The sequence below is a fragment of the Salvia splendens genome, chromosome 1, assembly GCF_004379255.2.
Source record: "Salvia splendens isolate huo1 chromosome 1, SspV2, whole genome shotgun sequence".
In the NCBI taxonomy this organism is placed as follows: Eukaryota; Viridiplantae; Streptophyta; class Magnoliopsida; order Lamiales; family Lamiaceae; genus Salvia; species Salvia splendens.
Genome location: NC_056032.1, coordinates 6,518,510 through 6,535,698, shown reverse-complemented (window position 1 = coordinate 6,535,698; position 17,189 = coordinate 6,518,510). Strand labels below are relative to the sequence as shown.

At 39.5% G+C, this 17,189-nt stretch overlaps 2 protein-coding genes and 1 pseudogene across 2 annotated transcripts; all 3 read right to left on the bottom strand.

Moving 5' to 3' along the window:
• Window positions 1-6,717: 6,717 nt before the first annotated feature.
• LOC121794930 (WAT1-related protein At1g43650-like) lies at window positions 6,718-8,768 on the bottom strand. Its single transcript, XM_042193341.1, has 7 exons — window positions 8,224-8,768; window positions 8,080-8,142; window positions 7,894-8,010; window positions 7,572-7,806; window positions 7,340-7,498; window positions 7,111-7,262; window positions 6,718-7,037 (listed from the first exon to the last, which is right to left on the bottom strand). Exons 1-7 carry the CDS (start codon window positions 8,415-8,417, stop codon window positions 6,908-6,910), a joined length of 1,050 nt encoding a protein of 349 aa, XP_042049275.1. The 5' UTR covers window positions 8,418-8,768; the 3' UTR covers window positions 6,718-6,907.
• Window positions 8,769-9,315: 547 nt separating this feature from the next.
• Window positions 9,316-13,616, bottom strand: LOC121810472 (protein LIKE COV 2-like). The gene is made up of 7 exons (XM_042211237.1): window positions 13,326-13,616; window positions 11,180-11,232; window positions 10,976-11,085; window positions 10,626-10,793; window positions 10,160-10,257; window positions 9,869-9,995; window positions 9,316-9,683 (listed from the first exon to the last, which is right to left on the bottom strand). The coding sequence occupies exons 1-7, from the start codon at window positions 13,482-13,484 to the stop codon at window positions 9,580-9,582; spliced, it is 819 nt and encodes a 272-aa protein (XP_042067171.1). The 5' UTR covers window positions 13,485-13,616; the 3' UTR covers window positions 9,316-9,579.
• Window positions 13,617-13,831: 215 nt separating this feature from the next.
• LOC121810480 lies at window positions 13,832-16,996 on the bottom strand (annotated as a pseudogene).
• Window positions 16,997-17,189: the final 193 nt, after the last annotated feature.

Below are 17,189 nucleotides of genomic sequence, written 5' to 3'. Positions count from 1 at the left end.
AAATACTGATAAAAGTTGAACCTATAAAATTAATCGCATAATTTAAGTACATTTAATAGCATGATCTTAGTTTGATACCGCGGCTAGGGCAAATTCTTTTGTTTGGTGAGTGTAAAAATACTAAGAATCAGAAATTGGTGAACTAAGATCCAACAAAAACACCACGCCATAAAAGCAACTTACCAACATGCAAGCAATTTAAAATGACAAAAATCAACTAATTAACAACACAAATCACGCAGCTAGACTCACCTATGTCTTTGTATCAAAGGTATAGATATATTGTAGCACAAACAACCATCAATACAATATTCTCAAACAAAGCAAACGAAGCTAATTGACCTTTTGATTTAAAAGGACACTGGCACATGAGGATAAACAACAATTTTCGGACATCTAAAATACAGAATAATTATCAGGGGCGGACCTACATAGTGGGTCCCAAGAATTTCACGTATTAGTATACATTTTATAATCATAAAAATCATTATGTCACTCTGCACAAGTGGTAGGTTCCTTGGCCTAGCAGTTGCCTTAAACCGTGATTGAATCTCACCAGGATCATTTGGGATTTTGTCATTTTATTTGTGTTTTTAAGTATTTTTTATGATGTTTTTTGTATTTCTTACATCATTTACACACAAAAATTTTAGTACTTCATTAATAACATATTTCAAAATTTATACAACTATTATATACAAAAATTTTCATGTTATATGCTTCATTAATTAACTTATTCAAAATTTATTCATATTTAATAGTATTAAATATATACATATATTTAGTTTTTAGATCATTTAATTAAATCTTTCACATTACTCATTTCCCTCGCATCATAATAATGTTGCAACTTTCGGCTACGCCGACCTCAGAAAATACCTTACAATTATTACTAGGAAATTGGACCCCCTAACTTTAAAATCCTGCATCTGCCACTGATAATTATAAATGATAAGAAAAAGAAACCTTACTAAGGCAGTAAGGCAAATAGTAAATAATACTCCTCTGTCCCAAACTAAATTGATACGTACTTTTTAGCACATTAATAATTTGTGTTAAATAGATTAAATGAAGATAAAATAAAATAGAGAGAAGAATAAATAAGAGAAGTAAAAGAAAATAAATAACATAAAATTGAATAGAGTAAAAGTAATTTGATGTTATGTTTTTGTATAAAATATGATTAACTTAATTAGAACATCCCTAAAAAATTACACTACTACAATTCAACTTAATTAGGATAGATGTTAGTGTAAAACATTAAACTCATCTTTTTGAGAATTTAAATGAGTTGCGTTACTAGGCAACTAGGCAGCATACACGCTTGACACAACTGAGCGATAATTTATTAATGGTACTATAATCTTTGAAGATTTGAAGATTTTTTATATACTTTATTTTAAAAATAATAGACCAAAACATAGTTATTATAAATAAAATAAGTTTTTTTAATAAAATAATTGTTGGACTATCCTTTTCCCCACTTATTTATTCATTTTCACGTCCATAAATATCATTCATTTCATACTATAATTTTCACGATCACACTTCCAATTCTTCTTCATTTTCTTTCTAGTTCATTTTATTTATATAGACTATGTAGCACAAATAATTATGTGACAAACATAATTTGTCAGACAAGTGCAACAACCTTCTCAATATGTCACTAGCAAAGTGAGAGTGCACTGTTGTATTTCGCTATTGACGGATGTGGATCGAACAATCAAGTTCAATTGAGGACATACATGCATCAAGAATGAGAAGTTGTCGTCGTACGCCTCGTGGAGGATTATTTCTCTGACGATCCACGATGAGAGTGGGTGTACTTCATCGTTGGTTCCATATACACATAAATTTATTCATGCATATAAGTCGGGGGATTGTGAGCATTATCTGACGCAATAAGATCCCCGGAGAAGCTTCACCAAGTTATAAAAAATAGTACTTCCTCCGTCCGCTAATTAAAGATACATTTTTCAGCATGATGCACGTGGACGTGCTCACCGATATAGTGCACAATATGATAATCGAAAAATAAAATAGACCATAAACAAAACGTCACCGTATTCACTCACAATGGGGGATCAGAACATCCAACCTAAATATTGAAGCAGAATCTTGTATCAAATCGACATGGACCTAATACAATTCAAGACAACCGCTATTGAAGAAAGCTTCGTTGTCGAAATCTAATGAGATGACATTCCACAACGAACATGAATGTACTTACATGGAGCTGATTGAAGTGTCTTGTTCAGTAGTGAATGCAGCAGCCTTTTGGAAAAATGAGAGGAGCTCAAGAAATTAAGAGGCATGAGCTTGTCCACTCTATAAATGGAAATCTATATGCTATTTGTACTAGAAGACTTTCTACCTTTGCTTTTATTTAAAATTCAGAACCGCCCAATTCCATGTGATACCTAACTTTCTAGTTCCACATCGGTTTATGGTACCTAAAATCAAATCAATATAGCAATATGTGTACTAGAAGACTGACTGAGGCTATCCGCATCGCGTCTCGATGCTGTCTCTATCTCGTCTCGAAGAGATGAGACGGCATCGAGACAAAGATGCAGCCATCCATCTCGCTCTCGTCTCGGCGGGCGTCTCGGCCCGAATGGTGGGTTGGCGAGACGTCTCGCCACGCGCCAGCGCTGGCGCTAGGTGTGACACCCACTCGCCGGCCCGCGAGTGGGCGTCGTCATGCTGACGCAATAAATAAATTTTTTTAATTCGATTTTAATAAAAAAATTAAAAAATATAATATTACCGTTCAACGGTAATTTTAATAATTTTTTATTTTTTTATTTTTTTTCTTTTTTTATTCTATAAATACTCATCTTTCATTCTCATTATACACACAAACACACATCTATTCTTCTCAATTCATCTCTCTTTTCTCTCCAATTTTCATCTCAAAATGTCCGGCGATGAAAACTATGGCGGCTCCGGCGGCTATGACTTGAACACGTTTAGCGACTGGGGAGCATGTACAATGTCTTGGGTGCTTCCGGTTCCGGTTCATCGATGCCGGGCACCAAAGGCTCGTCGACGCCGGCGGCGTACCAACCACCCTATTTTGATGTGGATGCATACTCTCATCCCTCCGCCCCGAGGTATGGGCAATCACATGGATTATCCCAAATTAGAGAGGATTTTCCGGATGAACCCGATCCGGAAGGAGGACGAGGCGGTGGAAGCTCCGGGGGTCGCGCATTCGACGCCGTGGAGGAAGAGGAGGAGGCGGCCGAGGAGGAGGAGGATGTAGGCCGTCATCCATACAGCCGCAACGACACGATGACTCTGTTCAACGCTTGGGTCAGCGTCTCGTACGATCCCATCGTCGGGAATCAACAAACCCGCAAGTGTTTTTGGAAAAAGGCCACCGACGCCTACAACAAGAACAAGCCAAAGGGGTCCCGCCGCAGCACCATGAAGATGCTCCGCAGTCATTTTGACCGAGTCGACAGAAATGTCAAAAAATTTTGCGGGATCAACAAGAATGAAGCGGTGAATTACCAAAGTGGAGCCAGTGGAGCCGACATTCTGAGATGGGCTATGCGAGTCTTTTTTGACGACAACAACAAAGAATTCAAACATGTCGATGTTTGGGAGGCGGTCAAAGACGTTTAAAGGTGGGCTGGCGGTGTCCAGTCCAGCACGGGCTCGAGCTCGAAACGCACGAAGCACACGACGGGTGGCCAATACTCCTCTAGTGAGGGCGGGTCAGGCAACACCTCATAAGAGGTTGAGGGCACGACCAACGATGCAGGGGGCTCCTCCAGTGGGCGCCGTCGGCCGCAAGGGACCAAGGCGGCGAAGGCGGCTAGAGGGAGGAGGGGCCGAGGGGAATCAAGCCAGGCAGGCTCGGTCTCGGGCTCAAACACCCTATTGTCCATGTACTTGACCGCCACGATGGCTGACACTTCCTGCATGACGCCTCCCCAATATCAAGCCCATCTTGCCGGAATTGAGTATATGGCAAGACAAATTGGTATTCCGCCTACAGGTGGCTTGAGTGCACCGCCACCGCCTTCGGGGAATGATTCGCCGGCGGAGTAGTTTTTAAGTGTGTAATTTTTAATTTCTAGTATTTTAAATTATGTCTTTTTATTTATTTTTTAAGATTTTAATTATGTGTTTTTTTTTTATTTTTTAGAATTTTAAATTGTAATTTTATTTTATTTAATGAAGTGTGTTTTTATTAATTGAATTTGTTGGAAATAAAAATAAAAAATGAAATTGAATGAATAGTTGATGGATGAGATGGTTAAGAGACGGTTAAGAGATGGAGGGATGCATGTGTTGTCTCTTAGTTAAGAGATGAAGTGAAAAATACAGTGGGATCCACAAATAGTGAAGAGATGAGACGGTTAAGAGACAAGGATACGAGCAACGAGACAATAGGTTTACTTTTTTCTTTTTTCTTTTTTTATCATAAACATCTTTACTATGCCACATGCATCCATTTGTAAAAGCTTGTTAGTACACCCAACAAAAATATTACTACTAAGAGAAAGAGTTAGTCTTGCGTGCGCGTGTATTTTAATTGTAAAAATTAAGAAAAATCAATGCACTCATAAAGATATATGACATGTATTAATTATAAGAATGATGGTCGAATGAGGGATAAAAAAATTCATACTCCCTTCATGGTCTCAGAGACAAAATGGTCATCAAAAGCACTTCATATAATCTTCAGTCAATATCAATGTGGAACTTAATTGAGACAAACCACCAATTATTTAGAGCATTTGCAATGGTGGCCGATTGCCACAGCCGATCGATCGGCTACCACATCGGCGCCCATCGGCCTCCATTGTGGAGGGAGGGCCGATCGCCCTTCCCCAACGCCTCCACCCCAACGCCGATCAATGGGCTCAGCCGATGGCCCCATCGGCTCCGCATCGGCCCTGCATGGGCCTCCATTGCGGAGGCTCGGGCGATGGCGGAGCCGATTTTCATTTTTTTTAATAAATTTTTTATTTTCTTCTCCTATTATAAATACCTTAATCTCATCTCCTTCATTTCACACACCCACACCCTTCTCTATTTCACATTTTTTTGTCACTAGAAATGTCTTTTAATTTCACCCCTTTTTCGGATTCCGATTCCGATTCCGACGTCGGCGAGAGCAACCCAATCATTATCCAGATGTGGGCACAAGTAGCGGAGATTGTAGAACAACATCGGCGGGAACAGGTACATGCGGCAGTCCCTAGGCCAATCCGACGTCGTCAGACGATTCACCGTAACCACGCCGAAGCTCACGATCGGCTGTTCGCGGATTACTTTGCCGAGGAGCCACGCTATCCGGCGGCAGTTTTCCGTCCGCGTTTCAAAATGCAGAAGGTACTTTCTTTTGCATTGTAAATGTGCTTTCGGCCCGTTATGAGTACTTCCAGCTCCGCACCGACGCCACCGGAAAGATCGGTCTGTCGCCGCTGCAGAAATGCACGGTTGCCATACGACAGTTGGCTTACGGAGGAACTGCCGATATTTTCAACGAATATCTTCACAACGGCGAGACGACTGGACGCGAGTGTCTGAAGAATTTCTGTCAGGGAGTGAGAGAGACATGAGACACCTATCTACGGAAGCCCACTGTAGCTGATTGCCAGTACTTGTTGGATTTGCACGGGAGGACGCACAACTTCCCATTAATGTTGGGCAGCATAGATTGTATGCACTGGCAGTGGAAGAACTGCCCAACGGCGTGGAGAGGCCAATTTACAACCGGGTTCAAAGGCACGCACCCACCATCATACTCGAAGCCATTGTCGATCAACGGCTCGGGATTTGGCATGCTTACTTCGGTGTTGCCGGGTCGAATAACGACCTCAACGTCCTGCAGTCCTCGCCACTCTTCAGTCAACAATGCATGGGTTTAGGCCAACCATGACTTCACTGTCAACGGGAATCCTTATAAGATGAGTTACTACTTTGCTGATGGCATCTACCCATCGTGGCCCGTTTTTTTAAGACAATCAGATGCCCAATTGAGCCGAAGAGGGCATATTTTGCCCAAAAGCAAGAGGCAGCTCGAAAGGGTGTGGAGCGGGCTTTTGGTGTGCTCCAAGCGTGTTGGGCATTAGTTAAAGGCCCGTCACGTCTATTTTACCTTGGAGATTTCGCTAATATCATGTATGCATGCATCATCATGCATAACATGATAGTCGAAAATGAAGGTGAAGGAATTACAGACGTCGTCGATGAAAACACTGTTGGACCAAGCCACTGTGTTGCAAACGAGTCTCATCGCTAGGTCTACCATACAACAATGATGAGCGTCTCAGGCATTTGTTGACATGCGCCAAGCCGAAGGCCATCAAGTACTCCAACGTGATATGATTGAAGAACTTTGGTCACAGAGGCACTGATGTTTTATTTAAATTCATTTCTCGTTGTATTCTATTTTCCAATATTGTAATACATCGAAGAATGAATTTATTATTTAGATATTTATGCTTTATTTAGTTTTTAAAATGAAATATGTTTTTTGTCGTATATTTTACGTTGTCTTTAATTACATCAACAAAAATTAAAAGAGTGAAATTAAATAGTGATGATATGGAAATAAGAAAGGCTCTGAGATAGGCTCTCATTGCAGGGAGATAGGCTCTGGGATGGGTCTGCTGTGGCAGGAAAAAAAGGAGATAGACTCTGAGATGAGCTCCGCAGATAGGCCACCATTGTGGATGCTCTTACAACATGAAATTAGTTGTCTTCTAAACTCGCTACTCTTTTATTTTTATTTTTATTTTTATTTTTCAAAAGGGAAAACATGGATATACTACTTCCATATATCTTTCAAGAAAAAGTGAAAGGCCAGTTGTTGGTTAGAACAAAGGCAACAATCTACTAGTAAAAAAAGTAAAAATTGGTATAGTAGAATTGGGTTTGTTTATCATGTGTGGTCTTCCAAGTCTGTTTCCTCTGCTTCCTCGTTTTGATTGGTTACTGCTATTTCGGTTTCTTTAGACTTCCCCCACAGAATGCCATAGAGCCCTATCACTAACAAAACAGCTCCACCAACACTGCAAACACACACACACACACTGGATTAGTAAAAGGCTATACACATACATGGATACATCATGTTAACATTACCTTCCCCAGTGAAGGGTCTCCTGCAACAATGCGGCTGAGAAAACCGCGGTGATGATCAGTGCTAATGGCGAGAAGGCAGCCCCGAACACCGGGCCTTTCTTCTCCACCACCCAAACAATCAGCCAGTAACAGATTGCAGTCGAAATCGCCCCCTACACTCATCATCATTATTTTGCAGCTGATGGTGTGATAAATTTTGCAAAAGTGCGTGAGATTTAGTGGACTTTACACAGTAAAAGACTGAAACAAGGTTGATGTTCCATCCAAGACTCCAAGACTCTCTATGTCTTTGCTTTGCTGCAGCCCATACTGCTGATAATGCGCAGCTAGAGAGACATTGCAGAGCCGTAAGGCGTAGTTTGGCAGGATACAGCTTGATCAACGGGCCCTACAACACAAACATGAATGATCACGAACTAACCAATCAACCCGAGGACTGACTAACTAACCAACCAACCAACCTGCAAGATGAACCACATGCACCACGCCCCGTTGGAGCCTAGGATGATGAGGGAACCCTTTATCCAGTCGCCCCTCGTGTAGCTTTGCTTGTAGGCGCGCAGGAAGTCTTTGCGGCTCTCTGGGTAGATGGCTGGCCCTTGCACAAAAGTGCACACCAGAGCACCTGCAAATCCTAATGCAGAACCAGCCACTTTAGCCATTCCATGCCCTTGTTTTATTGAGAGCCTCTCTATTCTGACGTAGAAAACACTTCAAATTATTACAAAATCCGAATCTTATCCCGCACCGCCATAATCCCAGTCTGGTTAGCTTTGATCTTACCGGAAGCAGAGAGCTAAGATGAACATCATGGCCGGGCATGTGTTGACTAATGCAGAAGCAAACGTTGCAGAGACGTAGTTGAGGGCGAAGTGGAAGAGATTCAAGCTCACCGCGATCCTGCAAAGTTCGATCAGGACATAACACGAAAAAGTTCAGACCAAGTAGAGTAAGGGAGAATCAGCGTACCCTGCCGAAACCAAGACTATTTTGTAGAACAAGGCGAATGCCAGCGGAGGAGACTTGTCGCCTCTGAAAGCAAACACAAGTTTTTAATCAAATCAAACAAACTATAAAAATGCTATAAAGTGAGTATCTATCTTGCAAGGAAACCTCTCGAGGAAAAAGGCGAAAGGGGCCAATGCAAGTGTAGCAAATGCTTGGCGATACACTACAAAGACGTAAGGATCCATCCCTTTCGTGATTGCTGCCTTAGACAGCAAAGACATTCCAGCAGAGATCACCTGTATCAATATCATCGCCAGGTACGGCTTCTTCGTCCCCATAGACGCCAGCAAGCCAGCCATACCTTAGCTTATGCTGCTGTAGCAACCTGTTATTTATAATTGAAGGAAGACAGCACAGAAAGAATCTTATCCAACAAACAAATTATTCATCACTTGGTACTCCTCATCATGTATTATACCATTCCTTTTTGTCATCAAAAACCTGCGAGCATGTACTGAAAGTAGAATAAAAACGACGACAACCAAACAGCATCTACAACTGCAATCAAAGAATCCTCGTACGAGGTTTCGTGGCAGAGAAGCCGCCTGTGTCAGTAGAAACATGCGATTTCCTAAACAAAGCAAACAGTTGGGCTACGAGTTGCATAGAGTTTACTAAGGTTGGGGGAAGATGAGCCATTGGAAAACCAAGTGATTTTGTCATTATATAGGAAACAAAGATTCCATCGTACCATCATATGTATGACTGAAAATGAAATGCTTTTGTTTGTCACTATTCAAATAAAGTAAGCTGTTACAGGAGATGGGCCGCCGCTGGCCTCAAAATATTCCTTTCTAAATATAAATAAAAACAACAATTATAATCAGCTCTTCAATCAACTATGCAAGCAGCTTCTGCTTGTCTAGCAGGCTCTAAACAGTCAACAGCGCATATAAAATGTTGGAAAGAATATCTCAATGAAAGGCAAAAATCAAGGAATGATCAATGATGTTTGAAAATCAAATCGATAGAACACTTACCAGAATTAGAATACAAGTATCCTATCGATTTAATTTTCCATAATTATTTCTTGATTCTTGCCTTTTATTGAGATATGAAGTAGTATTATTTCCAACATAAAAATGACGAATCTCAACATTAAGCAAGTGCTGATTAAGTCAAGCTTATAGGAAGAACTCATTTGTAAATTGCTTTTGTATTTATTGTACAGAATACGACGGGAATGATAGACAAGTATTAAGTTGCAAACAATTTGGAACAAACATTTCATTTTCCTTTTGTACAGAACCAAAAGAATATACGTCAGAATAGGTATACATATTTGTCGGACAGAGTGAACTGACCTGGTCTAGATACATATCTGAAACAATTTCCATATCTACACCAAGAAAGACTAGCTATAAGCAGAGGAATTTTCTATTGTTATCAGAGGACAAAGAAAAATTAAATTACGGCCCGGAACAGCACATTGGCGGAGAAACAGGATGTAACGAAATGTTGCTAAATCATCATTCTACTAGGGGGGATCCGCTCATTCTGATGAGCAAGCTCTTCAGCAGGAGAAATTATCTGAGGCATTGACATCCCCACCGAGACAATTATCTCTGAAACAAAGGGAAAATGAATTCAGTAAGAGGATGAAGTGGGGACAAAAGTTTGTTGCAAATTTGATGTTACAAGATCACAAAATCATCAATTAGCTTAGCAGACAAACGATTGCTGTAGATGTGATGTTATAAGATCATGAAAATCCATTTTTCCTTAGAAACATTGAAGGTACCCTGCTTACCTATGCCCTCTCGAATAGACAAGTTTGGCCGAATGATGTCTTTTGAGCTAACGAGAAATATGTCCCCGATGTATAAATGATTTGTTGGCACGTACACAGAGCATAGTTCTTCATCTCCATCATCTCTCTGCCGTGAAAGACAACAAATCCATGGAAAACAAAAGTCAAAGGCAACCCTTATATGTGTTACGATGTAATGTAATGGAGTACAAGTCATGAACTTGAATATTGAAGTCTAGAACCTACAGCTTAATTTTAGAGAATACTTAAAAGAGAACATATTTCACGAACCTGAAGAACTACAGACGATGTTATAAAGCCAAAAGCATATTCTCCAACACGAGGATGGCGGATAATAGCAACCTCCTTGAATGCAGTTGTATTCTGATCTGTAATAGTTACACAATACTATAAATCAACACCAAAATCCTGTGTGAAGAGGAAACCTGCCTATACCATGACATTTGGTAATGCAGGGTGAAAGATACCAATAGATGTTTACATCCATAAAGATATGAATTGGCAAAGCTCTGAGATGCAATACAGTAAACAGCATACATCAAAGCTCATTATTTTTGAACGTTTTTATTTATGAGATAAAAGCAAAAATGATATCCAATTCTAACAGCCTAAGATTGTCTAAGATTAAAACATAGCTTTAGCTTTATCAGATAGCACTTAAGAAGCCTTCAATCAAGCAGTTACTTCATTTTTATGCTTTTTGACAACAATGCATGAACACTGAAAATGAAATTACCTGGTGAGATTGCAGAACTAATTTGCTTCGATGCTGAATATATATGTCTTACAAAGGGCATTCGCTTTATAAACCATTCTCCTATCAAGAAAACTGTGGAACCCAACCATGATGAAGCAAAAATACCAACGAAGAAAATAAAAATTATTGATGTGATGAATCCAAGGCCTGCAACAGACATAAAGGAAAAATCAGACACAAATAAATCAAACTTGATGAACAAACCACATGTTTGTGACCAATGGATCAAAGAATTATGGTCCACATAAACATGTTGACTTAACAATCAAAGAGGACCAGTGATATACACTCTAAAGAGATTCAAATAGTACTATGACCAAAAAACTTACCAAATATGTCAATGCCAAGCCTCTCGTATATAGGGCTGAAGAAACCATCAACGAACTGGATAAACCACCAAGTGATAAAAAATGTAACAGCAACTGGAAAAAGAACCACACTGCAATATAGTTTTCCATTAGAAAGAGAAGAAAAGAAAAAAGAAGTGAATAAGATGGTAAACAGTATCGATATATTGATGCCAAAGTCATTACCATCCTGTCATGAACTTCTTGGAAACCCAACTCTGAAGAACAGCATAGCAAGCCTGATAAAGCACATACATCAGGATGATTTGACTTTATAACGACATTAAATACCAGCTATTTGGTGCAAAAGACTCAGTGGAAAATATATTGGCTTTGTTAGTAACGCGTAGACTTTCTAAATCATATTTTAATTCTGGGGGTGACATAAGCATGCTGACTCATCATTTGGCATTAATATTGGTATTTCACCTCGAACTTAGTTGGTTGATTGTTATTTCCAAGAAATTATTGGAATAATTTATTTATTTATCATAGAACTAAGGTTTTATCAAAAAATATTTTAGCCAAAATTAAATCTCGGGCCATTTTTATGTTATCAATAGTAAAACCAAAAATAACCACAAAATAATAATTTAAACCAAAATGCAATATAAAATTGAGGCAACTAATTAAGTATTTAAAGGTACATAATTCAGAAGTATAATGAAGTATTTTTGAGGTAAATACATAATTCATAATTCAAGTACATAATTAAGAATATTAGTCAATAATATAAATGATAGTAGAAAATAGAAAACTACATGGGAGAACCAACCAATTGCCCAAATTGTCAATAGATGATTCTTATAGCAGATCTAACAAGTTATTTTAATGACTCAGACTCACAGGGTAGAACAACCAAGAATGGACTCCGCTATCATCATTTCTATCCATACAATCTAGTTTCACAATATACAGAGAACACAAAATATTATCGTAGGAAGAAACCTTATTTATTTTTTATAGATTTAGCCCTACGTCTTGCTTCAATATGGATACGGAGCACATAATTAACATAGGTGCCTCAAAATGTGACATGCAGGAGTTTGGGGTGTTCCTTTTCTGATTTCTCTCTCTTCTATTTCTCTTTTTTTATTGGCAAATGAGCAGAAATTTAAAGGCCGCGTTATGGTGGATTCAGACCCGAGATCTTTGGCCTCAGGCATTACTAGGCCAACTCACACACACTTCTATTTCTCTTTTGCATGCAGGTCTGGGTGGATATACAATCTTATACGAACTGATGTTATTCAAGTTAGTAACTTTTAGATGCATGGCCTTTGAAAAAATACATGGCATATTCTTATTTCAGAAATATCTCATGTAACTGCTACTGAAATAATGATCTTCTCCAAAGGCTCCTTTTAGGCCCCAACTACTGCGTCAAAGTAATATGGCAATAATTATGCAACAAGTACTGAACTAGATTCAATAGACAGAAATCACTAAAGAACTACCATTCTTTTTGTGTTCCTTCTTTGGAAGATTTCATCAGTTAATTTGTCTGTCACCAATCCTGATAAGTTTACTATAGGTTCAAAAAACAGAAGATGAAAACTCCTGTGTATTTCAAAAGAAAGGAGAAGAGAAGGCTACATGCCAATCCTTCCACTTTGAATCTCCTAAAGGGACGTATCCTTTTGGATGAGTGTATTTTCCATAATACTACAAGTTAACTCCAATACAACAGCATCCTAATATTATGATCCAGTATATGAACACTTTAAGAGCTTGATCCATTTAACAATGTAGCATCCACCCCTAATCCAACACTAAATATTATGTGATTCAAAAGGAATCACCAATCATTAAATGCTAGAGCAGGATATTACAGTATACAGTTTTGTATAGTTTGACCCCCTCCCTTGTACCTTTTTTATTCCAAGACCTTTTCTTTCTATAATCTATATCCTAGTCAAATGAGTAATTCTTCAGCAAAATCACATCCACGATCAATCGTATATACTAATACAAATCTTTGCACTCAGGAATTAGTGATTATTTAGTGAGCTAGTCAATGGATATAAGTAGAGTTAGCATATACAATTATATCATACTGGATCAAAGTATTTAGTTACAAATATGTAAGTCCACCAATGCCACAAAGATACTTACTAAATTCTCAAGCATTTAGTATTTCCCATCTCCAAATAAAACTGATCTAGTCAACTAATATCGACTCCAATTCACGCAAGCAGCTAAAGTAACTACAACGCGCATCCCCAAATAATACTCCACAAAATATTCTCAAATGGACCAAATACCACTTGTTTAAAAATTAAAAAAACGCAAGCAATTAAACGACATGAATACTGTAAATGTGATCTGAGACCTTGCGCGTAGAGGAATTGGTGGGGGAGTGGGGCGGGGATTTGGCGGGATCTTCAACGTCGTCGTTTAGACGCGTCGGCGAATTCAACAATCCTGATGCCGTTGACTCCTTCTTCCCCCGGTTACTGCTGCTCTCCGCGGCCATTAATTCCACTCTCATCGACCGACAAGATGGTCAGAGTTGAAAGAATTAAGTGTACAATCCAGGAGAGTGAAATTTGGGGGAGTTCTGGAGCAGAGTGATTTTCTTAGATTTTGTCAAATTCGGAATTTACTTTTTGCCTCTATTGATACTTACTTAAGAGTGTCCACAAGCCCCAATAGCCCGCCCCTTTTTTTTCCACGGTCCCAGTTTATTTATCCACGCCCACAAAAAAAATTTATCCACAGCTATAAGATGGATACTTTCAATAGCTCCAAAATTTTTAGTCACTTATTATTTTATTTATTTTTCGTCTATATTAAATCAATTAAAATGATCGGAATGTAAATAATTAGAAAACGAGGTGATTGAGACCGAATATTCATTGTATTGGAAACGGTAAAATTATACAACGAACATTTAAAAACAATACAAATAAAATAACCGCCACCGTCTACTCGGTGGCGGAATCGGATTCCTCCTCTTCTCCGCCGCCTCCCCCGCTGCTGCCGGCAGCCCCAGTACAATCTCATCAGACAAGCCTAGCCGGCGCTGGATCTCCCCTATAAGTTTGTTCGAAAGGGTGTAAAATGGGTGGTGGTGGAGTGGCATTTATAGTAGAATTTTCAAAAATAATAATAATAAAAATTAATGGGGGCGGCCGGCGCGCCGATCGCCGGCGCACTATAGGCCGACGCGCCTATAGGCGGGCGATCGGGGACCGGCGCGTCCTAGCACATAACTTGCCGGAGTGCCGTCCGCCCTAACAAAAATCGTCCACCCGGGGGGCGGACGCTCCCTCCACTATAGGCCGGCGGGGCGGTATCGGAATGGGGGTGGCCGGCGCACCGCCCCTGTAGTGGACACCCGTAATCATCCCCTAATCTATTCACGAGCTGTCAAACAGCTCGACAATAATGCTCAGTTTAATTGAAAATTTTAAATGTTTCATGACATGCAGAATTAGATTAAATTTCATTTATTTTTACTAGTATCATTTTTTTTCAGTAAAAAAATACGATATTTATTCATAAACGGAAAAAGCACAATGTATTCTTCTTTCGTCCAGAAAAAATAATTTTAATAAAATAAAAATTGATAAAATAATAAAACAAAAAATAATTTTAGCAAAATAAAAAATGATAAAATAAAAATATTCTTCTTTCATAAAAACAAAACTCACCTCATCAAAAGAAAATTTTACTACAAATAAAAAAAAACTATAGTAATTTTGGTTGAATGATCAAAATGAAAAAATAAGATTTTTTAAACGACTGTAGTATAATTTAAAGACGCCCTTATTAAAAACATAAATTTAGCTTGAGTCCACATCTTGGGTAACTACATCTCATCTTAGTGCTTATATGGTTAAGCACGAGCACAAATGTGCGTGAGCAGGCGTTAAGGACGTTCAATGGGTGTCCGAGATGTGACCACCCATTTTACATTATAGTTGTAATTAATTTTTTTTTTATATTTTCATCTATATATACACACGTACTCCCTAGAATCCCCCTATAATCTACACTCTAATTTCCCACTAAAATTTTTCCCAACCAAATTTATGCACTCCTAATTTTCAGTTTTATAAAGAATATGAATTTTTGTTTATTCGTGAATATGATTTGTAATATATAACCAGGAAAAAGGGAAAATAATACAAACCTTCGAAGCACAATAAAACAGACTGAAGAATAGAGTACAAACCTTCCAAGCACAAAAAAGCAGAAATCAAGAACTTACCTGGACCAATCCCCACTCTTCCCTCCACTTTTCTGTTCAAGCCTCACGTCTGTAATGACAATATCCTTGGAAGCAACCTTGCACATATCATACACTGTAAGGCCAGCAACCGTGACGGCAGTCAGGGCTTCCATCTCGACCCCGGTTCTCCCAGTCGAGACAGCTTCACCCCGTACCTCAATGCTAAAATTGCGAGGGTTCAAGTCCAGATCCACATGAACACGAGACAGGTTGATGCTGTGGCACAACGGGATGAGATTGCTCGTTTGCTTTGCAGCGCAGACTCCAGCAATCTTGGCCACACCGAGAACATCCCCTTTCTCCATTTGGTTGGCTGAGACCAAATCAAACACCTTCTGACCTAACACAACTTTGCAACTAGCAAGTGCCACTCTCTTGGTTATCTCCTTGGAGGAGATATCAACCAATCGGGCTTCGCCTTTGCCATCAACGTGACTCAATCCAGAAGGAGGCACTCTTTCGGGGATATGCTCACTGCGCCAGAAATGGATGACGGGGGAGGGGCACCAAACACAAACTCCATTTCCTACGATCAAAATAAACGAACAAACATACATAAAGCTTAAAAACTATGTAGCGCATTGCTACCTTAAGATTACTATTATAACTCTAATGCAAGAAAAAATAATCAAAATTAACCATAGAGATGGCTATTCCTTTAGCAGTAATACATTATTTTTCCTTTAGTGATTTGGTTTATGTCAAAGAGGCCTTGTTAATGAAGGTAGTGAACATGCAACTGAAACCTACAGAACAGCGAATATCGATTCACAAATTTCACATTTGATAGTTAAAATGTGTCAAAAACCGCTCTCATTCATGGCCATTTCTCACGTGATATCAATTATTTCTTGCTCTTTTTCTACTACTATAAACAAGATTAAAGATAACCAATTATATGAAAATTTCAGACACCAAGTTATAATCATCAAAGAGATCATTGCAAGTAAACGAACTAATTAAATGGCAGAAAATAGAGAATACTACCTGATTGAGCTCGGCAATAGTTTTGGCAATATCATGGCTGCTGAAGAACCTAGGCCTCGGAAAAGGCTTCAGCGTTGTTGCAAATCGACGAAGAAACATCAGTCGCTGAGTTTGCATTTAGTGACAGCTGAAAATTTCGAATTGTGAAACGTTGGTTAATAGTAGCAGTTGGTAATTTCACTGGGGCATTTCCACAAACAGTTTGCGAACATAGGCTCATTTCAAGCCTGTAGCCGAAGCATGGGCTCATTTCAATTTTGGGCATGTCCTTGCGATGGAGACGGATCCAATTTTGGGCATTTCCTCGGTTCTGGTTTCTCCGCCGCTACTGTTGATGACGCCGCTACCGCCGCTGCCGCTCGCTGGATTTTCGGTGTTGGAGGCGCAGTCGTGAGTGACGGCTGCTGAGGCTCTCCAGCCTCCTCTGCCTTCACCGTTTCGGCCTACATTCAGGGCATGCCTTGCCCTCTTCATCTCGTCCCACCACTTCGGGAACTCATGGATGTGAAAACACGTATATCTGGTGTGTTTCTTTCCTCCACAATTGCTGCATACTAATTTGCTTTTATCTTCCTCCTTCTGATAGTTAGGGTTCCTCAGTGATTGATGGTATTATGATGTTGGTGCTCGATTTCGATCGAATACCGCGAGGCCTACTCCGATTCCGGATTCCTTCGTTTCTGGGTTGAGTAGCTTTTCGTTGACGGACTCCCTTCTGACTAATCCGTATGCCTTCCTTGCTGTTGGAATGAGATCCATGTTTAGGATCTCTCTCTTGATTTTTCTGTACCTGTGGTCGTCTAGTGCCCACATGAACTGGTACAATATGTGCCTTTGTGTGTTTTGGTTATACTTCTCGATGCTGGACGGAGTGTCCATCGGGTTTGGATCCCTGGTATCGATTGATATCCAGAGATCTTGAAGTTTCTGCAATAAATTCTCTAGTGATGAGTCTCCTTGTTTGATGCTGTA